Genomic DNA, 26,647 nt, shown 5'->3' with positions numbered 1-26,647 from the left:
GAAGCCCCTTTTGCAGACCCCAAACACCAATTGAAATCCCTGGTGAATGTATTATCTCCTCGGCCTCTCGATCTCTTAGCAAAGATGCACTGGATAAGCAACTAATCCTGAGAAGTTCCCTTATGTTGAGGAGTTAGGTATGACGGGTTTGGGAGCTAGTTTGAGGCTGGTGTGTAATCAAAGTGGACTCACTGTAAACTGCGAGCTGAAGAAAGCCTGCTGCTCTCGCGGCGCTCCCTGACGGGGTACAGTAGCGCCAGCTCTCGGCGTTGCCGTGCCCATTCTCGGAAGTTCTCCGATCCGACGATTGGCCGAGTGACTGCCATGGTAACGACAGGCAGCTGGCATGTGACTTTGCTGTTGACTTGTGTTTGCGGGCACCGCGACGCGCGGAGTGGCCTGAGCTGACGGCAAGGAGTCGCGGAGGGGTGGGGGCGGGCAGGGTGCCAAGCGTCGGCCACACTGGACAAACGCAAGGGACTACTTTCTCCTCTGGCTCGCAGGAAGCCTCGGACCACGGGGGCAGCACTCCCCTGCCTGAGGTCCGTGGTTCTCGCTCCCGAAAATTTGAATTTGGAACCGTCCCGAGCGCGCGCCTACTGACTCCCCCCTTGCATTGCCGAGGCGCGCGTCTTATTGACTTGACCCTCCTCACCCAGTGCACGCGCAGCGCCTCCGTACAACCCCCCCCTCCAATAAAATGGCCGAGGAGCAGGAGCTGATCAGCGCCTCTGAGTTTAGTAAAGGTGAGTGTTGGAGTTAAGGTCCTCTCGGGTTGAGGATGTATGTATCTATGTATGTTGACCCGTCTGCTCCCGGCGCGGAATGCTGTTGACATTGATTTTAATCCTTTTTCTTTCGCCTTCCTCCTCCTTCCCCCCCACCCCACCCCCCCCATCCCGGCTTCAAATTTCGTATTTTCACTCTAGATCGTTTGTACTTCGCAACTCTGAGAAACAAGCCGAAAAGTACAGTCAATACGCATTACTTCTGCATTGACGAGGAGCTGGTTTACGAAAAGTAAGTTTCTGGTTCTACGGTCGGGGGAGCAAAAAAGTTTCTGCAAGGAGCTACACGGTACGGTGTGGAACCGCGGATTTGTTAATGTGCTCATTAACACAAGGGAAATCAAGAACACAATTCAAGCTAATCTTACTTTTTATCTTGTCCTTGATTATTCAAAAACGTCAATGGATGTGATTGATATTTTTACTGGTTGGCTGTAGTAGGCGATAGCCTTCGAAACAGTATTGCACCAGAAACTGTCTGGAATTTTTTGCTGTACCGTAACCACACGCCAGTGAATTAATTGCTGATATTTTTCAGCTTCTATGCAGATTTTGGACCACTCAACTTGGCCCAACTGTATCGATATTGCTGCAAACTCAACAAGAAACTGAAAGTAGGTACCGTGGCAAAGGGTTAGTTGTTATATGAAATTAAAATGCTTAACAAATATAGGAAAAAAAACTGCGGTGAAGTCATAATGCTGCGAGTATTCCAGTGTAAATTTGTCTTGATGTTTTGTGGGAATCTTCAACGATCACCCCCGGGAATTGGGGAAAAGAAGTTGCATTTTTAAAAAAGACTTTTTAAATTTTGAGTGAAGGAAGAGGACTATGCCAAATAATTTGCGATGCAGGGAAAAAAGTGAAGCCATGATTGGCAATAAACAGTGTAGGTGTGACGTAATAAGTTTTTTTGGATACGATATTCTGAAGGAGAACGGTATATTTGAAAGATGTGGTTTCTGTTATCAAGTTGAAGTTAGGCACGTGTGCACTTCGAGGAATGATAATTGTGACTGGGATGTAATTCAAGAATACAATCCAAATAAGTTAGTCAAAGATATGAGGTTTCAAAGATATGAGGGCTTGGAATGTGTTTTGGGATTTGTCAGATTTTAGATACTATTCTCCTTCCAACCAGTTGCCTTGCTGAGCTAATTTGACATCATTTTCAGTAACACTAATTCTATAATAACAATGACACAATAAATTGTAGCACTTTCTGTCATCTCGCTTGCATGATAGTTCCTCTCCCATCCTACTATATGCCAAAAATAGTTTTCAAATGGTGACCATAAAATGTTAATCCCAATCAAATTGGGATGTCATGTTGATGTTATACAGGACATTGGTGAGGCCTCTTCTGGAGTAGTGTGTGCAGGTCTATTCATCCTGTCTTTGAAGAATACTTTTAAATTGAGAGGATTCAAGGAAGATTTACGAGGATATTGCTGGGAATGGAGGGTTTCAGTTATAAGAATAGACTGGAAAAGTTGGGACTCTTCACTGGACTATAAGAGGTTGAGGGGTGTCCTTATTGAGGTTTATAAAATCATGAGGGACATATATAAGGTAAACGACAAGGGTGGGTGAGTTGAAATCTGTGGGGCAGGCTTTTTAAGCTGACAGGAGAAAGATTTAAAACAAGGACTTGAGGGTCAACATTTTTGCACAGAGTGTGGCTCTTGTGTAGAATGAACTGCCAGAGAAAGTAGTGGATGCAGGTACAATGTTTTAAAAGACATTTGGATAAGTTCTTGAATAGGAAAGGTTTCGAGTGGTGTGGGTCAAGCTTAGGCAGATGGGACTACTTTAGTTTGTGACCATGTTTATATTGGACTATTAGGACTGAATAGGTCTGTTTCCTTGTTATATGTCTCTATAAGTCAACTACTCTATCCTCGTCAAAACTCTTTGGAAATATTTCCGTCTCTGCACATTGCAGTTCATCTTTGCAAGACTCTTCGATCAAACTCTCATACTTCTGGGCTACGTAACAATGAAGAATGTCACTAATTGTTGCTGTTAGTTTCCGAGCCAACTGCAAAATCTCACAACTGTTACAACACAGAAGGAGGCCAGTTGACATGTCATGATTGAAGCAGTATTTTGAACGTATGAATTGAGTGCAGGAGCTTGCTATTCAATCCTTCCTGAAGAAGGGCTTATGCCCGAAACGTCGATTCTCCTGTTCCCTGGATGCTGCCTGACCTGCTGTGCTTTTCCAGCAACACATTTTCAGCTCTGATCTCCAGCATCTGCAGACCTCACTTTCTCCCCATTCAATCCCTTGTGCCTGCTTTGCCATTTAGTAATATTATGGCTGATCTGAATGAGCATTGAATCTTTTTGCTCCCTTACCTACTTTCCATCAGCCTCAATATTGTTTCTTTGCTGAAATAAATGTGAAATCGCATGATTGAGAGACTGAGGTAATACTAGATGACTTTTTTGCGGTCTTCAGTATTGCCCAAATAAAGTCAAGGAAATGTGCATTTATTTCAGAAATTCAGTAACTTGGCTATTTTTTAAAAATAATTTTGTTTATGGGATATAGGTCTTGCTGGTTAGGCCAGGTATTATTTCCCTTCCGTCTAGAGAAGATGGTGAGTTTTTTTTTTGTTTAGAACTGTTGCAATACTTGGGATTTAGGTGAGTTGAGCACGCTGTTAAGACATGCTGTCTGTGATTTCTGATCCTTCGACAGAAGAGGAATGGAAACTAGGGAGTTGGAGTTCAGTTACTTGCATATAGCTCCATGCCTCTGATCTGCTCTTGTAGAAACCATATTTATATGGCTTGTCCAATTTCTGGTCAATGATGTTAAACAAAGAAAATTTACAGCCCAGGAATAGGCCCTTGGCCCTCCAAGCCTGAGATGATCCAAATGTACTGTCTAAACCTGTTGGTCAATTCCTAAGCATCTGTATCCCTCTGCTCCCCACCTACTCATGCATCTGTCCAGCCGCATCTTAAATGAATCTACCGTGCCTGCCTCTACCACCTCTGCTGGCAACACGTTCCAAACGCCCACCACCTTCTGTGTGAAGTACTTACCACGTGTATCCCCCTTAAACTTTCCACCTCTCACTTTGAAAGCGTGACCTCTCGTTATTGAATTCTTCACCCTGGGAAAAAGATTCTCTATCCACCCTGTCTACACCCTTCATGATTTTGTAAACCTCCATCAGGTCCCCCCTCAATCTCCTTTTTTCTAGTGAAAATAAACCTAACCTACTCGACCTCTCTTCATAGCTAGTAACTTCCATACCAGGCAACATCCTCGTAAACCTTCTCTGCACCCTCTCCAAAGTGTCCAAATCCTTTTGGTAATGTGGTGCCCAGAATTGTACACAGTATTCTTAATGCGGCCGAACCAATGTCTTGTACAATTTCAACATGACTTGCCAGCTCTTATACTCAATACCGTCTGATGAAGGCAAGCATACTATATGCCTTCTTGACCACTCTATCCACCTGTGCAGCAACCTTCAGGGTACAATGGAACTGCACTCCTAGATCTCTCTGCCCATCAACTTTTCCCAAGGCTCTTCCATTCCCATTGTATAATTTGCTCTAGAATTAGACTTGCCTAAATGCATCACCTCACATTTGTGAGGGATTCAGCAATGGTGATGCCATTGAATGTCAAGGAATGATGGTTGGATTTTCTCTTGTTCAGATGGTCTTGAACTGTGTAAGTATTTAGATTCCTAGAAATGTACAGCACTGAAACAGACCCTTTGGTGCAACACATTCTTGCCAACCAGATATCCTAAACTAATCTAGTCCCATTTTTCAGTATTTGGTTCGCCTCATCTTAAACCTTTTTTATTCATATACCCATCCAGATGCCTTTTAAATGTTGTTGTACTTGTACCAACCTCCATCACTTCATCTGGCAGCTCATTCTGTATATGCACCACCCTCTGCATGAAAATGTTGCCCCTTGGGTCCCTTTTAAATCTTTTCCCTCTCATCCCAAACCTATCTCATCTAGTTCTGGACTCCCTCAACCCAGGGAAAATACCTTGTCTATTTAGGAGAAAGTGAGGTCTGCAGATGCTGGAGATCAGAGCTGGAAATGTGTTGCTGGAAAAGCGCAGCAGGTCAGGCAGCATCCAGGGAACAGGAGAATCGACGTTTCGGGCATAAGCCCTTCTTCAGGAATGAGGAAAGTTTGTCCAGCAGGCTAAGATAAAAGGTAAGGAGGAGGGACTTGGGGGAGGGGCGTCGGAAATGTGGTAGGTGGAAAGAGGTCAAGGTGAGGGTGATAGGTCAGACTGGGGTGGGGGCGGAGAGGTCGGGAAGAAGATTGCAGGTTAGGAAGGCGGTGCTGAATTTGATGGATTTGACTGAGACAGGGTGGGGGGAAGGGAAATGAGGAAACTGGTGAAATCCGAGTTCATCCCTTGTGGTTGGAGGGTTCCTAGCCGGAAGATGAGGCGTTCTTCCTCCAACCGTCGTTTTGTTGTGGTCTGACACTTCCCGCTCCTCCGCCCTTGAACCCCGCCCCTCCAACCGCCACCAGGACAGAACCCCACTGGTCCTCACCTACCACCCCACCAATCTCCATGTACAGCGCATCATCCGCCGTCATTTCCGCTACCTCCAAACGGACCCAAGGATATATTTCCCTCCCTCAATTTTGGTTTGAAGCTGAAGGTGATTTGTGGACTGTGAAACAGCTTGGGGTAAAGGAAAAGAACAGACCAAATTCACTTCTTTTGAGAGTCAGGCTGGAGGCTACGTGCAGGTTGATTCTTGATTAAAGCATTATAACAGACATAACAATCCTATAGAAGAGCGTTGTATTTAAACAGCTAGCAGAAGTAGGCTTTTAGTGAAGTTAGTATCTGGGAATTGGTTTCAGCCAGTCTGGAAGTGACTCTGTTCAAATAGATGGTGTGATGAAGTTGAAGGTGTGTACTGTACCTTTTGAGAGAGTGATTACTGTTTTGCAGTGAGAGCTTACAAGCACCTGTTATATGACTAGCAGTCTCAGAGTGTACTGGAAAATTGAAAACATGAAACTTGAAATGAAAATTAGCTGTGAAATTGATATCTGAATTGATTGGTTAGATTAGAATTGTTGTCAAAACAGCAATCAGTTTGAATGATGATACAGGATACTAAAACCCAATCAAGTTTAATTTATTGGTTTGAGTTTGCCAAACTCAATGAGACGATCTGATGTTTAGCATATTAAAAAGCAGGCATTATGAAAGTCAGAAGGAAGGTAATGGTCATTGAGAAAGACAGAGACTGTCATTCAAAAACACACTTGTATGGAAAAGGTACCTTTTGATAGAAACATCTTTGCAGTAAAAGACAGAAGACAACCCAAGCACATTTTCAGCTGAAAGAAGGACGACACTAGAGATGACAGCCGCTGTGTGGCTTTGAAATAAAGTTGATGTAATTTTAAGTGCAGGTAGTGAAGAAGGCTAATAGCATGCTGGCCTTCATAACAAGAGGAATTGAGTATAGAAGCAAAGAGGTGCCTCTGCAGCTGTACAGGGCCCTGGTGAGAAAACACCTGGAGTACTGTGTGCAGTTCTGGTCTCCAAATTTGAGAAAAGACATTCTGGCTATTGAGGGAGTGCAGCGTAGGTTCACGAGGTCAATTCCTGGAATGGCAGGATTACTTTACACTGAAAGACTGAAGTGACTGGGCTTGTATACCCTTGAGTTTCGAAGATTGAGAGGGGATCTGATTGAGACATATAAGATTATGAAAGGATTGGACACTCTGGCAGTAGGAAACATATTTCTACTGATGGGTGAGTGCCGAACCAGAGGACACAGCTTAAAAATACGGGGTAGACCATTTAGGACAGAGCTCAGGAGAAACTTCTTCACCCAGAGAGTGGTGGGTGTGTGGAATGCTCTGCCCCAGAGGGCAGTGGAGGCCCACTCTCTGGATTCATTTAAGAAGGAGTTGGATAGAGCTCTCAAAGATAGTGGAATCAAGGGTTATGGAGAGAAGGCAGGAACAGGATACTGATTAGGAATGATCAGCCGTGATTATATTGAATGGCGGTGCAGGCTCGAAGGGCTGAATGGCCTACTCCTGCACCTATTGTCTATTGTCTAAAAATGGGCAGAGGTGCACCAGATTGTGTTGCTGGTAGCATACAAATAGGAAGTGTTACGGGTAGCACATGAATTACCAGTAGGAAGTCACCTAGGTGTAAGGAAGATTCAGGCTAAGGTACATTGGCCAGGCTATTGGCCTGGAATGCACAAGGATGTGGTTAACTTTTGTCGAACATATCATACGTGCCAATTGGTAGGTAAGCCACAAGTTGTAGTAAAACCAGCACCTTTTGTTGCCAATTCCCACATTCGAAGAATCTTGAATTATGATTTATGATTTGATTGTGTAGGTCCCCTCCCAAAAACTAAAAGTTAGAACCAGTACTTGCTTACCACAATAGATGTGTCAACCAGATTTCTGGAGGCATTTCCATTACAAAGTATTAAGGCAAAAAGTGTGGTAGAAGAGTTAGTAGCTTTTTTCACGGTATGGGCTAACCAGAGAGATTCAGTCAGACCAAGGGTCTAATTTTACTGCTGGGCTGTTTAAGGAGGTCATGGGTAGCTCAGGCATACAACACTTTAATTCAAGTGCGTATCATCCTGAATCCCAGGGAGCTTTAGAAAGGTCTGATGCAATGTGAAGAGCGTACTGTCAGGATTACCCAAGTGTTTGGGATAAAGGTGTTCCATTTGTATTGTTTGCCAGTAGAGATGCCCCAAATTAATCTAATCAGTTTACTCCATTTTTGAGCTAATATTCAGACATGAAGTGAGAGGGCCTTTGAAATTAATGAAAGGAAAAATTGACAGGACTGAAGTTGGTGATCTCACACTTGGATTATGTATCTGAGGTGAGGGAGAGATTAAATCGGGTAAGTGAGTTAGCTAAACAACACCCGAAGAGGATACAGCATAGAATGAAGCAGGTAGCAGATTAGAAACTCTGAAATTTGGACGTTTTCCCAAGGGGAACAATACTTAATAGTATTGTTACCAGTGGTAGGACATTCCTTCAAAACCAGGTTTAGTGGTCCCTATCAAATTGAGAAAATGTTGAGTCAGGTACACTATCTCGTACAGATGCCAGTTAGGAAAAAAAACTATATTGGGTATGTCATGTGAATATGTTGAAACCTTATTATAATAGAGAGAGGGAACTGGAGAAACAGGTGTTAGTTACTGCTCCACAGAGTGAGGAATCGAATCCAGATGTCGTGGAGTTTGATGTGCCTCAAAATATGTTAAACAATGAGAAAGTCCTTGAGGAATAGGATAGATTAGTGAACTACCTGTCTCAGGAGCAAAGAATCCGTTGAAAGGTTTGGTTACATTAGATTACTTACAGTGTGGAAACAGGCCCTTCGGCCCAACAAGTCCACACTGAAGTGCAACCCACCCAGACCCATTCCCTTACATTTACCCCTGCATCTAACACTACGGGCAATTTAGCATGGCCAATTCACCTGACCTGCACTTTTTTGGACTGTGGGAGGAAACCGGAGCACCCGGAGGAAACCAACGCAGACACTGGGAAAATGTGCAAACTCCACACAGTCAGTCGCCTGAGGCGGGAATTGAACCTGGGTCTCCGGTGCTGTGAGGCAGCAGTGCTAACCACTGTGCCACCCACAAGGTGGCACATGAGGACATATGCAGCATGAGGACATATGCAGGAATAAGATGGGCAGGACTAATACTATTGTGTATGAGGTGGAGGTAAGGAATGCTGTTTCGCTAAAGCAACACACCTACAGACTTAATCCTTTCAAAGCCACACAAGTCCAGAAGGAAGTGGATGCGATGCTCAACGGAGATATCATTGAACCAAGTCAGAGTGAGTGGAGTTTGCCAATTGTATTAGTTCCCAAACCTGACAGGACTCAACGATTTTGTGTAGACTATTGGAAGGTCAATGCTATAACAAAATCAGACTCATACCCAATACCAAGATAGGAGGACTGTATTGAGAAAGTTGGACAAGCCAGTTACATGACAAAGTTGGACTTACTGCATGGTTATTGACAGGTATCTTTATCTGAGAAAGTGAAAGAAGTTTGTGTTTGTAATTCCAAATGGGCGATATCAGTTCAAAGTGATGCCTTTTGGAGTGAAGAACGCACTAGCCACATTCTAAATACTCATGAACAGAGTTGGGGCTGGGTTAACAACCGGTGCAGTCTATCTGGATGATGTAGTGATCTTTAGTGGGTCATGGAAAGATCACATGGTACAGTTGGCAGAGCTCTTCAAACGATTAAAAGAAGCAAAACTGGTAATAAACTTAAAGAAAACAGAATTCGCGAAGGTAGAGGTGACGTTCTTGGGACGTAACATCGGTCATGGAAGGTTGATCTTGAGGAAAGCATAGACGATGGCCATCAAGGAATTTCCACAGCCATCTTCACAGAAAGAGGTACTTTGTTTTTAGTGACTAAGTGGATACTATTGGAAGTTTGTTCCAAACTTCAGCAGCATAGTGGCACCGCTAGCAAATTTACTGACTATGAACAAAAAATTTCGATGGACAGAACAATGCCAGGAGGCATTTGACAATTTAAAATCAATATTAACCATCACACCAGTTTTAGCTACACCAAATGTTTTGAAGCCCTTCAAAGTTGCAATTGATGCTAGCGATATAGGAGTTGGAGCTATACTGCTACAGGAAGATGATGATGGAATTGAACAGCCAATTGGCTACTTTCCAAGGATGCTCAACACCCACCAGAGAACATACTCTATTGTCGAAAAGGAATTATTGAGTTTGGTGCTGGTCTTAAAACATTTTAATGTTTATGTGATGAACAATGTGTCAGAGACAGTTGTGCACATTGATCACAGTCCTCTTGCGTTTTTGCAACAGTTTAAAGACCAGACTATAAGACTATTTTGTTGGAGTCTTGCGTTACAGACTTTTAAATTAGGAATTGCACATGTTGCGGGTCATAAAAATGAGATAGCAGATGCATTATCATGGATGTAAAGGATAAAGTTTAGCTAAGATTAAACAGATACCAGTGTTATGTGTGCAAAAATTTAATATGAACTTACAATGAAATACATAGGACATTAATCTAATGGGTTTAAGAATTAGAAAAATAGAAGCCATCTTTTCATTATGATGGTTCCTTTTTTTTTCTTAAGGAATGAGGTGTTATAAAGTTGAAGGCACATGACCCTCCAGAGAGCATCCCACCCAGAAACTTCTATCCCTGTAACCCTGCATTTCCCATGGCTAATGCACATAACCTATACATCCCTGGACACTATGGGTAGTTTAGCATAGCCAATCCACCTAACCCTCGCATCTTTGGACTGTAGGAGGAAACCCACGCAGACAGTTGCCCAAGGGTGGAGTCGAACCTGGGTCTGTTTAGCCTTTGTTCATAAGACTTTCTCTTCATACTGGAGATCATCCTAGTGTATCTTCTCTGAATTGCCTCCAATGAAATGATATCTTAAATAAGGGGACAGAAATGCTCACGGTACTCCACATGTGGTCTCACCGGCATTTTGTGCAGTTGCAATTAAACGTCTCTACTTTTCCTCTTCATCCTCCATGAACTAAGGGCCAACATTCCATTGGCCTTCCTGATTACCTTATAACAATCTGATGCAAAGGAATTGACTATGAGCATTTCTATTGTAATTTACTTTGCCAATCTTGAGGAAGGGAATTGTGAAAATGATGTTTTGAGCTATTATTTCATTTTCCTTCCCATTCTGTTTATTCATTGCAACTTGTCTTGCCTATTGTTTGTTATATCCCAGAATTAATATTGTTTCTGTTTACATCCATGTTTTGTCTCGCACTGGGTCAAAAGCCTATTTAATATTCTCTCTTTCTTTGACTTTTTTCAGTGAACTATTCTTTCCTTCCAAACTCTTCCTCCTGTCACCCAATCAAGCACTTTTCACTTTTTCAAATATTTTTCACCTACCTCACCGCTCAATTTCTACCATATTTATCATTTATACCAATATCTTCCTTCTTTCCAGTCACCATCCAAGACTTCAATCACGTAGAGCAAGTCCTGCTGCTCAGTATGCTCCAGTGGATGCATCATTGATTTTGCTACTGTTTCCTAATAAACAGTAATGATTAGAGACTTATTCTTACGTTTCTCAATCATCCTTTAACCCCTGATACCTGGACAGCACTAACCTTTCTGTTCAATTCACCTCAGTTGTTACTGCCCCTCTCATGCACAGTTGGCCGAAGAACACGTACAGCCCCATTACATATTTTTGGCTGAAGTGTCCACTCACGTACCCAATGTTCTTTATGTCCATGATTGAAGTGATCTCCTCAAATTCCAGGAGCAGCAATTACTGTTTTCTATGCTGTTGGCAGCAATTACTGTTTTCTTTGCTGTTGCGTTGTTTCGGAACTTTGGAGAGAAAAGATCAAAACAGCGGAACTTCTAAAAGGAGAAAGACAGATAAAAGGTAGTGAGCACGTGGTCAGTGAAGGAGAGGGAGAAAGAAACCTCCACTGCTAACTGACACAGCAGTGAATCTGTAGTTACTTCATTTGCTGTTTGAGTTCATATTTCTCTGGACATCGGAGTGCGTCTTGGAAAAATTAACAAACAATGAAATTTACAGCTGACCTTGGAGGAGCCTGTGTGGGCGATCTCACAGCACAGGAAAAGATAAGTGCATCGTTTTTAACATGTAACATTGCTGCAAGTCTACAGTAGTGAGTAGAGTAGGTTCCTTCGTGATTATATGTTTTATTGAGATCTGTCGCTTGATTAAATTTTAAAATATAAACCATAAGTATTAAATTAGCCTGGAGCACTTTTTTAGAGCTAAAAGATGGTGCTATTTTCTGGGTCTTTAGATTGTGAAGGAGCAAAGAGGGCCTTTAATAGAGTGATATGCTCTTCCAGTTGGATGTGGGAGTTTAGGGAGAGTTTCCATGTAACTGATGATTATGTCTGCAGGACGTGTCTTTGGTTGTGAATCCTATCAGATCGTGTGGATTGGTTGGAGCAGCAGTTAGAGGCAATGAGGAATTTCCAAGAGCTAGGGGGTGTGATGGATGGAAGTTACAGGAAGGAGAAAAGCCGCAGATACAGTCAGGTAGATGGATTAACTCTAGGAAAGGTAGAAGGGGGACGCAGATAGTGCAGGCGTCTTCTGTGGCTATCCCCATTTCAAACAGGTTTGCTGTTTTGGAAAATGTGGTGGATAATGGATTCACGGGAATGTAGCAAGAGCAGCCAGGTTTCTGGTATCGAGACTGGCTCCAATGTAATGATGGGTACGTGGGGGTTCCAAGCGATTGATTATGATAGGGGGCTCTCTAGTCAGAGGCACAGACAGGCGTTTCTGCGGCCAGCAGCAAAATATCAGAATGGTGTGTTGCCTCCCTGGTGACAGGGTCAAGGATGTCTGAGAGGGTGCAGAATGTTCTCAAAGGGGAGTGGGACCAGAGTCATTGTACACATTGGAGCTAATATAGGAAGGGAAAAGGATGAGATTCTGAAGGAAAAATATAGAAAGTTAGGCAGGAATTTAAAAAGGAGGTCCTTGAGGGTAGTACTATCTGTATTACTCCCAGTACTACGAGCTAGTGAGGGTAGGACTAGGATGATAGAGCAGATGAATGTGTGGCTGAGGAACTGGTGCAGGGGAGAAGTGTTCACATTTTTGGATCATTGGAATCTCTTCTGGGGTAGAAGTGACCTGAGCAAGAAGGATGGATTGCACCTGAATTGGACGGGGACTAATATACAGGCAGAGAGATTAGCTAGAGCTGCTTGGAAAATTTAAACGAGTAATGTTTGGTGGGGGGATGACCTAGAGAAATAGTGAGGAAAGAGATCAATCTGAGACTGGTACAGTTGGGAAAGCAAGCGAGTCAAACAGTCAGGGGAGGCAGGAACAAGGTGGGACTGATAAATTAAACTGCATTTACGTCAATGCAAGAGGCCTAACAGGGAAGGCAGATGAAGTCAGGGCATGGTTAGGAACATGGGACTGGGCTATCATAGCAATTTCAGAGGTGTGGCTTGGGTGTGGACACGACTGGCAGCTAATGTTCCAGGATGCAAATGCTATAGGAAGGATAGAAAGGGAGGGAGTGGTGTTTTTGATAAGGGTTAGCATTACTGCTGTACTTAGGGAGGATATTCTTAGGAATACATCTAGGGACGTTATTTGGGTGGAACTGAGAAATAAGAAAAGGATGATCACCTTTTTGGGATTGTATTATAGACCCCCAGTAGTCACTGGGAAATTGAGAAACAAATTTGTAAGGAGATTTCAGTTATCTGTAAGAATAATAAGGTGCTTATGTTAGGGGATTTTAACTTTCCAACCATGCATTGGCAATGCCATAGTGTTAAGGGTTTAGATGGAGAATAATTTGTTCAGTGTATACAAGAACATTTTCTGATTCAGTATTTGGATGTACCTAGTAGAGAAGGTGCAAAACCTCCTTTTGGGAAATAAGCCAGGGCAGATGACTGAGGTGTCAGTAGGGGTGCAGTTTGGTGCTAGTAACCTTGATTCTATTAGTTTTAAAGTAGTGATGGAAAAGGTTAGATCGGATCTAAACGTTGAAGTTCTAAATTGGAGGGAGGTTAATTTTGACAGCATTTAGCAAGAACTTTCAAAAGCTGATTGGGAGCAGATGTTCACAGGTAAAGGGATGACTGGAAAATGGGAATCCTTCAAATATGAGAGTCCAGAGACAGTATATTCCTGTTAGGGTGAAAGGCAAGGCTAGTAGGTGTAGAGAATGATGGATGACTAGAGGAACTGAGGTTTTAGTTAAGAAACCGAAGGAAGCATATGTCAGGTATAGACAGGATAGATCATGAATCCTTAGAGTATAAAGGCAGTAGTAGTATACTTAAGAGGGAAATCAGGAGGGCAAAAAGGGGACATGAGAGAACTTTTGCAAATAGGGTTAAGGAGAATCCAAACTGTTTTTATAAATACCTTAAGGACAAAAGGGTAACTAGGGAGAGAATAGGGCCCCTTAAAGATCAGCAAGGCAGCCTACGTGTGGAGCAGCAGGAGATGGGGGCGATACTAAACAATTATTTTGCATCAGTATTTACTGTGGAGAAGGACATCGAAGACATGGAATGTGGGGAAATAGATGGTGGCATCTTGAAAAATGTCCGTATTAGAGGCTGTGGTGCTGGATGTCTTGAAACGTATAAAAATGGATAAATCCCCAGGACCTGATCAGGTGTACCCTAGAAATCTGTGGGAAGCTAGTGAAGCAATTTCTGGGTCCCTTGCTGAGATATTTGTATCATCGATAGTCATAGGTGAGGTGCTGGAAGACTCTAGGTTGGCTAACGTGATGCCACTATTTAAGAAAGGTGGTAAGGACAAGCCAGGGAACTATAGACTGGTGAGCCTGGCATCAGTGATGGGCAAGTTGTTGGAGGGAATCCTGAGGGACAGGAATTATATGCATTTGGAAAGGCAAGGACTGATTTGGGATATTCAACATGGCTCTGTGCGTGGGAAATCATGTCTCACAAACTTGATTGAGTTTTTTGTAGAAGTAACAAAGACGATTGAGGGCAGAGCGGTAGATGTGATCTTTGTGGACTTCAGTAAGGCGCTCAAGGAGGTTCCTCATGGGAGACTTGTTAGTAAGGTTAGGTCTCCTGGAATACAGGAAGAACTAGCTATTTTGGATACCGAACAGGCTCGAAGTTAGACAGAGGGTGGTGGTGGAGGGTTGCTTTTCAGACTGGAGGCCTGTGACTGGTGGAGTGCCACAAAGATCACTACTTTACTGGGTCCACTACTTTTTGTCATTTATATAAATGATTTGGATGTGAACATAGAAGGTATAGTTAGTAAATTTGCAGATGACACCAAAATTGGAGGTGTAGTGGACAGCGAAGAAGGTTACCTCAAAGTACAAAGGGATCTTGATCAGATGGACAAATGGTCTGAGGAGTGGCAAATGGAGTTTAATTTAGACGTATGCAAGGTGCTGCATTTTGGAAAAGCAAATCAAAGCAGGACTTGTACACTTAATGGTAAGGTCCTGGGGAGTGTTACTGAACAGAGACACCTTGGAGTGCAGGTTCATAGTTCCTTGAAAGTAGAGTAGCAGATAGATAGGATAGTGAAGAAGGCATTTGGTATGCTTTCCTTTATTGGTCAGTGCATTGAGTATAGGGGTTTGGAGGTCATGTTCTGGCTGTACAGGACATTGGTTAGGCCACTGTTGGAATATTGCATGCAATTCTGGTTTTCTTCCTGTCGGAAGGATGTTGTGAAACTTGAAAGGGTTCAGAAAAATTTACAAGGATGTTGCCAGGCTTGGAGGACTTGAGCAAAAGGGAGAGGTTGAATAGGCTGGAGCGGGTTTCCCTGGAGCATCACACCCTTTGGTCCAACCCGTCCATGCTGACCAGATATCCCAACCCAATCTAGTCCCATCTGCCAGCACCTGGCCCATATCCCTCCAAACCCTTCCTATTCATATACCCATCCAAATGCCTCCTAAATGCTGCAATTGTACCAGCCTCCACCACATCCTCTGGCAGCTCATTCCATACATGTACCACCCTCTGTGTGAAAAAGTTGCCCCATAGGTCTCTTTTATATCTTTCCCCTCTCACCCTAAACCTATGCCCTCTAGTTCTGGACTACCCCACTCCAGGGAAAAGACCTTGTCTATTTATCTTATCCATGCCCCTCATAATTTTATAAATCTCTATAAGGTCACCCCTCAGCCTCCGACGCTCCAAAGTTGGAGGCAGATGACAAGCAGTTAAGAGAAAGGGGGACTTAGAGTTGTGAATAGTTGTTTTTAATATTCACTTTTAGAGTTAAGGAATAAGTTGATTATTATATTCTTTAAATAGTGGAATATGGGAGTTGTCTATCACTCCTACTTTAACAGATTACGAGGCGAGGTGAGCCTTTCTGGGCATTTGGTTTAATTAACAAAAGGGTTCACCGCCATGTTGTAACAATGGCAGTAATTTAACAGACATTAAAGCTGTTATGACATTTAACCAGTCAAATTTAACCAGTTTAAATGCAAACTCGATATGGTTTAATATCCTGGAGTATAATTTAAACTGGTTAAATTTGACTGGTTAAATTTGAAATGTTGTCAGAAGAGCAACCAAAACCCATGTAACATTTGGCTGTGAAATGGATACCTATTTTCAATTTTCCAGTACACTCTGGAACTGCCATCTAGTCATATACACAAGTGCTTGTAATCTCACCATTCGGAACAGCATTCCCTCTCTCTCTTAAAGGCACAGTACATGCCTTAAACTTCATAATAAGCCTTGGGAAGAGATGATTAGTCTCTTAGGATGGAACCAGAATTAAAGCTTTTTTTTTCAATCTGTGCTTTCTGAGGCAATGAGCTTGGTTCAGAATGACAGAGTATGAAGCTTTGAAAGCTCTCTACCTAATCTCCCATACCAGCTTCTGAAAACCTGAAGAATAGAATGCTGAGTTAGACTTATTACTGCCAATCGCTGAGAAAATCTGAGAAATGACCCTATTTTCAGAAAGGCAACAGAGGAGTTCACATTTATGCCTATGAAACAATGCATCACGAAAAGCATTTAAGTAATCTGGCCAAATTTGTTATTTTCTTTTATTAAAACCTTTAACTTTCTGTCTCTGTCTTTTGTATGAAATGGTAGCCAAGCACACACATTTGGGGTTGCAAGCATAGAAATTAATTATTACCTTGTTTAATTGTTCCTCTGCTAAAGTTAGTGAATTGAATAATTATGTCTCTTGATTGCGATACAAAACCACTGTCTGGAATTAATCATCCACAAAGACTGGGATTGGTTCTTCAAAAGTCTGGTTAGGCAACATTGGTGTAATTATTGGGTGTTTTCTGTTTAGTTTTACTGCAGATGCCGAGGTAGCAAGGCTGATTTTGGTTAGGCTGTACGTCTTCTTGTCGTTATCCATTCCTCAGGGCAATTTGCTAAAAAAAAAACCAAAGTAATGGGAAATCAGGAAGCAAACATTTGCAACAGTCGATGTACTGACTATACCCAGCCAGTCACTATTGCAATGCCTGACGAAGGGCTTTTGCCTGAAACGTCGATTTTACTGCTCCTCGGATGCAGCCTGAACTGTGCTTTTCAAGCACCACTCTAATCTAAACACTATTGCAATGCTGTCAACACAATGTCCTGACGTTAGGTTTGATTCTCCAGTTGGACAATATTTTGCTACATAATCCTGAGTGTATGAAATATTATACTGACAACCAATTTGGGATTGTAAGTCAGAGTCATCATGGTGTACTTTCATGTACTGGAAGCTCCGTATGTTAATATTCACAAGGCCCAGTAGAACATGTACACGTTCCAAGGCAATAGTACAGCTGGCAGCCATTCTCTAGTTCACTCCTCTGGTTGATGCTTTGACCAATCAGCCAAACTGCTTGTTTTTAAACTTTATATCAGGTTTGGCAGTTAATGATGACTGACACTGGTGAATTTTCTGTAGCAACGTCTGTACCAATCCAAGTCAATTTGTAAATTAGTCAGACTCTATTCCATACAGTATAAATGTTCTTTTCCTTTGGATATTCCTTGCATATTATCCTGTTGAGTGCAAAACAAAAATCTTCAACGTGTCTTTTTTTTCAGCAATGCATAGTTTAGTGTTACAGCCAAGTCACTAATTCTTTACAACTAAGCCAGGCAAACATGAATTATGTGTTGAAATTGTCCAGTTTGGAAAAGTACTAAAGTCAGAGTTTTTTCTAATAGTCATGCATGGAGATTTCCAGGATTAGAGCCCCTTGCAAATTTTATCAGTTAACAGAAGCTTTTATATGTGGGAGAGTTAACTTTGATTCTGCAGAAACCATATCTGTGCAGGCCTCAGTTCTGAGACTTCAATGAATCTCACCATCAGATATAAAATGGGAATTTTCACAAGTTTGTTTTCTAATGCTAATGGATAGCCATTAGACACAGCAGTGTAATGTATTTGGAACTGTCCGTGGAGTGATGAAAAATACAATGGCCAAATTCAAGGCTTGTAATAAAATAGTATGAAAATTGTATTCTTGGATGTTTTTGAAAAATTAACTGGACGTTACTTAACATGAAACTGTTTTCCCTTTTAGTCATTTACTTTGTCAAGGAAGAAGATTGTCCACTACACCAGCTTTGATCAACGAAAACGAGCTAATGCAGCATTTCTTATTGGTGCCTATTCAGTAAGTAATGCTTTTATTTATACTTGCAGTTTTGTTTATCTCTGCTTTGAAAGAATTGACTATTTAACTATGAAAGCTTTGTCAGTGGGGGAAAAAAACTCTGTAGATGTGGTCTTTAACACATTCCTAATCTAAACTATTGAAAGCTCCAAAACTTTAGATTTTTTAAATATTAATAGAAGTTTGCAGAGTGTTAGTCACCTGAGGTCAAGTAAAAATTGGCTCACATGATAAAAGATTTAGTAAAAGACTTAAGGACTACTTTAAATGAGAAGAAGGGGAGGAGGAAATTCCATAACCTAAAACATTATACATTGTTCTCCTGCTATACCTTGTGCCTCATGAGGTAGTCAATTTCTTTCACTGCTGTTTTGATTAGAACAAGATTGATGATTATCTTGAGTGTCACCAGGGCCCTTGTCTGTACTATGCTTGATTTATTATTGTTTCAAACACAATGTTTCATTCATTACTCTGTCTCTATAAAAGTGCGATACAGCTCAACACAGCGAGGCTGTGGTGTTAGCTTGTTAGTAAGTAACTAGGCATCAATTGGACTTTTGTTCAGAAGTTGTAGTAGCAATTTGCATTTCACTTTCAGCTTTTTAATATTCAACTTTTCTACTTGCTATGAAAAGCAGTTTAAAATGAAATACTGAAATTGTAAATCTAATATTTATTAGTCCTGTTGCTCCTAAAAGTGGAAACTTACACATGTTTTGTCTTGATGCTTTCATAGCAGTTAATTTACATATTTCTTGAACATCTGTGTTCATGGAGTTGAACATCCTAGAATCAAAATCTACAATATTAATTAAACTTACAGAATATACTATGTTCTTTACTAATGCTCTTTGCTGATGCAGGTAGCAACAGATATTTGGATCATCGATAGTCACAGGTGAGGTGCTGGAAGACTGGAAGTTGACTAATGTGGTGCCACTATTTAAGAAAGGTGGTAAGGAAAAGCTAGGGTACTATAAACCGATGAACCTGCCATTGGTGTAGGCAAGTTGTTGGAGGGAATCCTGAGGGACAGGATTTTGATGTATTTGAATAGGCAAGGACTGATTAGGTTTACTCCACATGGCTTTGTACATTGGTTCATAGTTCCTTGAAAGTGGAGTTGCGGGTGGATAGGATAGTGAAGAAGGCCTTTTGGTATGCTTTCCTTTATTGGTCTGTGCATTGAGTGTAGGAGTTGGGACGTCATGTTGCGGCTGTACAGGACATGGGTTAGGACACTTTTGGAATATTGTGTGCAATTCTGGTCTCCCTCCAGTGGAAGGATGATGTGAAACTTGAAAGGGTTCAGCAAAGATTTACAAGGATGTTGCTAGGGTTGGAGGGTTTGAGCTATAGGGACAGGCAGAATAGGCTCGCGCTGTTTTCCCTGGAACATCGGGGGCCGAGAGATGACCTTGTAGAGATTTATAAAATCATGAGGGGCATGGATAGATAAATAGTCAAGGTCTTTTCCCCAGGGTGGCAGAGTCCAGAACTAGAGGGGATAGGTTTAGGTGAGAGGGAAAATTTTAAAAGGGACCTAAGGGCAACTTTTCCACACAAAAGACAGTGTGTTTTTGGAATGAGCTGCTAGAGGAAGTGGTGGAGGCTGGCAGAATTATGACATTTAAAAGCATATGTATGAGTATATGAGAAGGAAGGGTTTAGAGGGATATGGACCAAATGCTGGCAAATGGGACTAGATTGACTTAGGATATCTGGTTGGCATGGATGATTTGTACTGAAGGGTCTGTTTCTGTGCTATACATCTTTATGACTCAGAATCTATTTGATTTGCATTTATTAACAACAATTTATTTGATATGGTCTTGCACATTGCTGTCTTTCTTTGCAAATTTTTTCCTGAAATTTGTGCATATTTCAATGTTACTTGTCAGCGGGTGCACTTCAGTATCTGAGTTGCAGATAATACAAACAATGATGTGCAATTAGCCATGAACATCCACACTCCTGACCTTTTAAAATGGAACAAAAGTAATTCAAAACCGTTTTGAGGTAGTTCTGTCTAGGGCATCTATCTAAGGAACTTACTGGAACTGAGCTGATTTGCCGCTAATGTTCACAGCCATCTTTTTTGCCAGTCCAGAAGAGTCCAACCAATGGGGATTTTGCATGCTTCTCATTGACTTCAATATTGCTGAAATTCTTTTGATGCCACATTTCATCAAACCCTGCTCTTGGTTTCAAGAGTAGTCACTCTCCTGAAATTGAGCTCTTTGGACAAAAGCTGATGCTCCTGATGGAGCAAGCCCAAATTGGGCATCTGTGAGCAGGTTATCACTGTGTAAATGCCACCTAGAGCTGTTGGTGACATCGTCCATTATTCTGCTGATTTTTGATCATTGTCTGGGATGAAGTTAGCCAGCTGGGAATTGTCCTGCTTTTTGCGAAAACTCCTCGGCAGTTTTCAAGATTTATTCACATAATTTTTTGTAGTTCTTAATTAGGTAATCCAGGATATTTGTTGCTTTTGAGTGCAGCAATTACCTTCCTCACCTCATTTTCAGCGAATATTTTTACACTTTTTTTATTCAATGCTTAATTGAGAACCTGATCAACTTTGGGCTATGTTGACCCATAGAGAATCTATTGCGGGCTTCCTGGAAGTGTTCTGCCCACTGTGATAACTTGACTTCACCCTCCTCTTTTGTGTTTAGTATAATATCTCTTGTAGTGATTGGTCCCATACTTGCTTAGATGCTGTCAGTAATCATCTTTATGACTCAACTGTGGGAAGCTGCATCTTCTGTACTTCCTTGCTGATCACGTTTTTTCATTTTGTCATTTTTTTTTCTGTTTGAATACTTCTTTTCACCTCTGCATCTTTATTTCAAAAGGGTTTGGTGGAAGACAAAACAAGAAACACTTTTTCTGCTGAAGTACTTTTGTTCTTACACTGGAAGATTCCAAGAACGGTTGCTAATTCATACTTCCTTCAAACAAGTTTATGTATTGGTTTCTCTTCCTTTGCTACTTTTAATTCCTTGCACCAATCAAATGTTCCATGCACTATGAACACCTTGGGTCCCCTTACCTAAGGAAAGGTATTGGAGGCAGCCCAGAGTAAGATCAGTTGTCTGATCTCAGACATGGAAGGGCTGTGTTTTATGAGTTGAGTCGGTTGTGCCCCCACTCATTGGAATTTAGAAGAAGCTTTTTATTGAAACATACAAGATTCTTATGAGATTTAGAGTCATACAGTCATAGAGATGTACAGCACAGAAACAGACCCTTCGGTTCAACTCGTCTATGCCGACCAGATATCCCAACCCAATCTAGTCCCACCTTCCAGCACTCAGCCCATATCCCTCCAAACCCTTCCTATTCACGTACCCATCCAGATGCCTTTTAAATGTTGCAGTTGTACCAGCCTCCATCACTTACTCTGGCAGCTCATTCCATACACGCACCACCCTCTGTGTGGAAAAAGTTGCCCCCTAGGTCTCTTTTACATCTTTCCCTTCTCACCCTAAACTCTCTTGTTCTGGACTCTCCCACCCCAGGTAAAAGACTTTGTCTATTTAACCTATCCATGCCCCTCATGGGAGATTTGACAGGGTAGATGCGGAATTGTTGCTTTCCTCTAAAGAGAGTCTAGGACCAGAGGGCACAATTTCAGAATAAGGGGTTACCCATTTAAATCAGATGAGGTGGAATTTCTTCTTTCCTAAGGATAGTGAAACTATGGAATTCTTTACCACCGAGAATGTTGAGGCTAGATTGTTAAACTGAGATAGGCGTATTTTTAATCAGTAAGGGAATGAAGGGTTATGGGGAAAGGCGGGAAACAGGAGTTGAAGATTATCAGATCAGCCATGATCTCATTGAATGGTGGAGCAGATTCGAGGATGAATGGCCTAATTGTGCTCTTGCATCCTGTGGTACATTATTTTGTGTCCTTAAGAGAGAGAAAATGAGAAATGACTGAGTAGCAAATACTGTTGAGTGACTTTTTGACTGTGGAATTTCCCTTTTTTTTTGGTTCTGGCCTCCACCTGGTCTAGGGAGCCACAGCTCAGCTCCTCCATATTTCACCTGCCACCAAGCTAACTTGCACTTTGAAGATGAAGAGATCAACTTCCAGTTGGTGGCCCTGCTCCCACTTGCAGCCTGTAGAGCACCATCCAATGGTGGGTTGGGATTTTGGGTGATTCTGCATTGCTGAAGCAGTGGGATTAGGGGGAAGGTAGGGCCAGCAGAGGGAAGAATTGTGCCTGGGATATTGAGTAGGAGAGAAGGGAGCAAAGGTGGATAAAGTGGATGAGGCCTGCTGCTAGTGTTCAAAGCCTATGGAGGAGTAGGAGTAAAAATATTCTGACTGAGGCCTGCAGTCTGGGTTCCAGAAATGGATCGGAGTCCAAGGTGGTGGAAAATGGTGCCATTTCTTCGCTATATTTGTCAATTTTTTTTCTCTAGAGAATTGAGTCTCATCCAGGTAGAGTGGTGCTTGGAGAAGAAATTCGATGTTTGGGTGGGGAGGTAGTTAAAGAATGTAAGTAGGATCTGATTTCTGATTGGGTGGGGGGGGGGGGGTACCTGGCTTGGGAAAAGGGTGCTTGTGGTTAGGGTTAGAGATTTCGGTTATACTGTGGATTGGCGAGGGGGTGTTTGTAGAGAGTCCGGTTTCACTGAAATGTCTGTCTCTGTTGAATTTGGAGAGTTTAGCACAAATCTGTACAAGAACATTTGATGCTGTTTACAAATTGGTATTTTTAAAATACTAATCCTGAATTGAAATCTTGTGTTCTATAATAATATGCCATAGACTCATAAGCATTTATAGCGCAGCCAGAGACTATTCAGCTCATTGTGCCCATGCCAGTCCCATTTTCCAGCTCTTGACTCATAGCCCTAGACGCAATGGCAGCACAAATGAAGATCTGCATACTGTTTAGCTGTTAAGAGTTTCTGACTTGCCCACCTTTTTTACGCAGTAAGTTCCAGGCTCCCACCACTTTTTGGGTCAGAAGACCTCTCCTCTTGGCCTCTTACCACTTATCTATGCCCTCTGGTTATTGATTGCTGTACTACTATAAAAAGTGCTAGTCCTCCTATTTATGTTCCTCAATTTCTTGAACAAGTCGTTCTTCTATAATGCGCATTTCATCAATGCGATTTAGCTGTAATGCGATTGGTGAATTGGGGAATGGAGTTTTTCAAATCGCGAACGCCCAGTGGCTGTTATATGATTCCATCTCCGTCAGAACGTGAAGAACTGGTCTTTGTGTCGACATCACGTTGTCAGTTGACTCACTCCCTTTCTTATGAAAAGCTTCATGAAAGGCACAGTGCTATACTCAGTGATTTTTAGGTCCTGTTTTTGCAAATTTTGCTGTGTTTTCCATGAATGTGGAAGGACAAAATTGCAAGAATGTCGACAAGAAGCATCCAGATGAAAAAAACCGTGGGTGGTGACTGTAGAATGGCTATAACACATGAACAAAAGCTAGATGTTATAAAGCGTTTTTGAGCGTAATGAAAGAATGTGATGCTGTTTGTGCAACAGGAAGAAAGGAGTCTGCGCTAAGCACCATTAGAGACAATGTGAAAAGGATTAAAGCAAGCTGCATTGCTGGAACAAGTCTTGAGTGCTCACAAATCTGAGATCACAAACAAAGGAACTTGGGGAGTTGGAGAGACTTCTAAGTTTATGGATAGAAGATGAATCGAAAAAGCAATCTGGGACCACCTTTCTCACCATTAAACAGAAAGCCTTGTCAATCTGAGGTTCTAAGGGGAAAAAAAGCTGAAAATCCTGCAGATGTGCCTGCCTTCAGTGCTCTTAGTAGCTGGTTTGCTGGGTTTAAGAACTGCTATGTTTTTCATAATGTAAAGTTACGTAGCTGCCATTGCAGATGAGGAACCTGCGCTGTGTTTCTTTCCGAGATCGAGAAAGAAAGCTGCGCTTTAGATCAAATCTTCAATTTGGACGAGACAGGCTTAGGCTTATACTGGAAGTGATTGGCATCAGAGCCTACATTTCTAAGAGTGAAGCACATGCTCCAGATTCTAAGGATAGTATGACTGTGTTGTTGAGAGTCTTAAAGCTTAAGCTTGTTCTGGTGTACTACTCTGCCAACTTTTGACCTTGAAAGGTTACCTTAAGTCCAATCTAGGCCTTTCCTTCAGGTCAAACGAAAAAGGTTGGATGATCAGGCAGATTCTTTCTGACCTTTGTTGTTGATGTTTTCAAGGATGTTTTTAGAAATTATTGAGGATTTCAAGATTCTCCTCATTCTGGACAATGCACCAAGCCATCCTCCCACCATTGATGCTTTCAGAAAGCTCATCAAAGTGCTTTTTCCACTTCTGAACACAACCTCTCTCATTCAACCCATGGACATAGGTACAATAGGAGTTTTTAAAGCTTATTATTTAAGGTACACATTCAAGAAGCTGGTTGCAGCTACTGAGGAGGATAATGAAGACCATGTTCTTCACTTTTAGAAAAGCTTTAACATTACGATTGCTATTGACATCATTGTGGAGGCCTGGGGTGATGTCAGTATGGAATGTTTGCATACAGTTTGGTGAAAGCTGCTTCCAGATTTTCATGGTTTTAAAGGCATTGAACCATCAGGAGCTACCAGCAATCAAAGAACATTGTGTCGCTCTTGCAAAGCAAGTTGGATTTGAAGAAGTATAGACTGAGGATGTTGGAGCTGCTTGAACCCCGTTGTAAAAACCTCTCCACAGCGGATCTATAACAATTTGTTTTTGTGGGGGAAATTGAAGCTCTAGATGAAGGTGAAATCCAGGATACAGCACCATGAGAACTTTCCACTTCTTTTGTTTTCTATCCTGAGGGAAGTTGAAAAGCAGTTGTAGCTCTTAGAAGATGATGACTACGATGCAGAACACAGCAGGATACCAGTTCATGGCATAAAGTCTTATCTGTCATTTTGTTGACAGCTTCTCCATGAAAGAAAAATATGGCGAAGCAGCAAAATTCTAACTCCCAAGAAACAGTCTGAGGATGATGAACCACCAAGCCATCCACTTCTGCACTAAATATTTTCTTGTGTTGTAAACCTGCACCCAAAACTGCACCTGAAAGTAATGATGATGCTGATGGTGACCCTTAGCTTCTGTCTTAATGCAATACTGTAACTCAGCAAACTAAAAAACCCTTTGAAATGTTACATTTATTGTATTATTTAATTAAAATATATGACTGAAATGTTTACTAACATTTGTGTTAGGTTAACTACTATTTTTGTTTCTATTTTTACTGATAGTTTTGGTGGTTCGCCCCAACCCTGCTTTTCCCCATAGGCACCATTGTTTGTATTGCATGATTTTCTATAACACGAGGTCGCATGTGAATGCAACTACCACATTATAGCAGATGAGATTGTTGGATTCCCTCCGTCTTTATTGCTCTAAGAAAAACAACTTATCCAATCTTTCCTTGTGGCACAGACCCTCCAACCCAGGCAACATCTTAGTAAATCTCACCTGCACCCATTCTACTGGAATTACATTCTTCCTTTTTAATTTGGTACTCAGAATTGCATGCACTACTCCAGTTGCGTCCTAACTATAATTTTTATACAGTTCCAGCATAACCTCCCTGCTCTTGTATTCTGTGGCTTGACTAAGAAGGAGAAAGTGAGGACTGCAGATGCTGGAGATCAGAGCTTAAAAATGTGTTGCTGGAAAAGTGCAGCAGGTCATGCAGAAGAAGGGTTTATGCCCGAAACGTCGATTTTTCCTGCTCCTTTGCTGCCTGACCTGCTGCGCTTTTCCAGCAACACCTTTTTAAGCTAAGAAGAGTAAGTATCTTATGGCTTCTTAACCGTCTTTATCTACCTTTGCTGTTACCTTCAGGGATGTGTGGATATGCACAGCAAAAATCTTTGATCTTCAGTACTTTCCAAGATTTTACCATTTACAGAGGAAACTCGATTATCCGAATAACAATTATCCAAAAATCAGATTATCCGAAGGAGATCTCTATCTCCTATGGAAACATTACATCAAAGGCGTGTTTCCAACAGCGATCATGTCTGTTGTTTACAATGATTAAACGGGCACCGTCTGCAAATGACTGTTCTCTCTCTCCTCTCTTCTGTCTCTCTCTTCTGTCTCTCTCTTCTGTCGCTCTCTTCTGTCGCTCTCTTCTGTCGCTCTCTTCTGTCGCTCTCTTCTGTCGCTCTCTTCTCGCGCTCTCTTCTCGCGCTCTCTTCTCGCGCTCTCTTCTCGCGCTCTCTTCTCGCGCTCTCTTCTCGCGCTCTCTTCTCGCGCTCTCTTCTCGCGCTCTCTTCTCGCGCTCTCTTCTGTCGCTCTCTTCTGTCGCTCTCTTCTGTCGCTCTCTTCTGTCGCTCTCTTCTGTCGCTCTCTTCTGTCGCTCTCTTCTGTCGCTCTCTTCTGTCGCTCTCTTCTGTCGCTCTCTTCTGTCGCTCTCTTCTGTCGCTCTCTTCTGTCGCTCTCTTCTGTCGCTCTCTTCTCGCGCTCTCTTCTGTCGCTCTCTTCTCGCGCTCTCTTCTCGCGCTCTCTTCTCGCGCTCTCTTCTCGCGCTCTCTTCTCGCGCTCTCTTCTCGCGCTCTCTCTCGCGCTCTCTTCTCGCGCTCTCTCTCGCGCT

General features: G+C 42.1%; 1 protein-coding gene across 3 annotated transcripts in view; it reads left to right on the top strand.

The window, feature by feature from the left end:
- The first annotated feature begins 422 nt into the window (after positions 1 to 422).
- The window catches only part of cdc14ab (cell division cycle 14Ab), a 181,512-nt gene continuing 155,287 nt past the window's right edge, over positions 423 to 26,647 (top strand). For 2 of the 3 annotated variants that reach the window (XR_006313008.2, XM_043699680.2), the window contains exons 1-4: positions 423 to 746; positions 930 to 1,020; positions 1,327 to 1,402; positions 17,944 to 18,036. Coding sequence is in view for 2 of the 3 variants with exons in the window: in XM_043699680.2 (XP_043555615.1) it covers positions 701 to 746; positions 930 to 1,020; positions 1,327 to 1,402; positions 17,944 to 18,036 (306 nt within the window). In the remaining variant the exon portion in view is untranslated. The remainder of the gene's footprint in view (positions 747 to 929; positions 1,021 to 1,326; positions 1,403 to 17,943; positions 18,037 to 26,647) is intronic. The other variant, XM_043699682.2, reaches the window with a different exon arrangement.

Source organism: Chiloscyllium plagiosum, unplaced genomic scaffold, assembly GCF_037043375.1.
Source record: "Chiloscyllium plagiosum isolate Xiang-an unplaced genomic scaffold, Cpla_swu_hap1 HiC_scaffold_9, whole genome shotgun sequence".
NCBI lineage: Eukaryota > Metazoa > Chordata > Chondrichthyes > Orectolobiformes > Hemiscylliidae > Chiloscyllium > Chiloscyllium plagiosum.
This window is presented reverse-complemented; position numbering and strand designations above follow the sequence as displayed.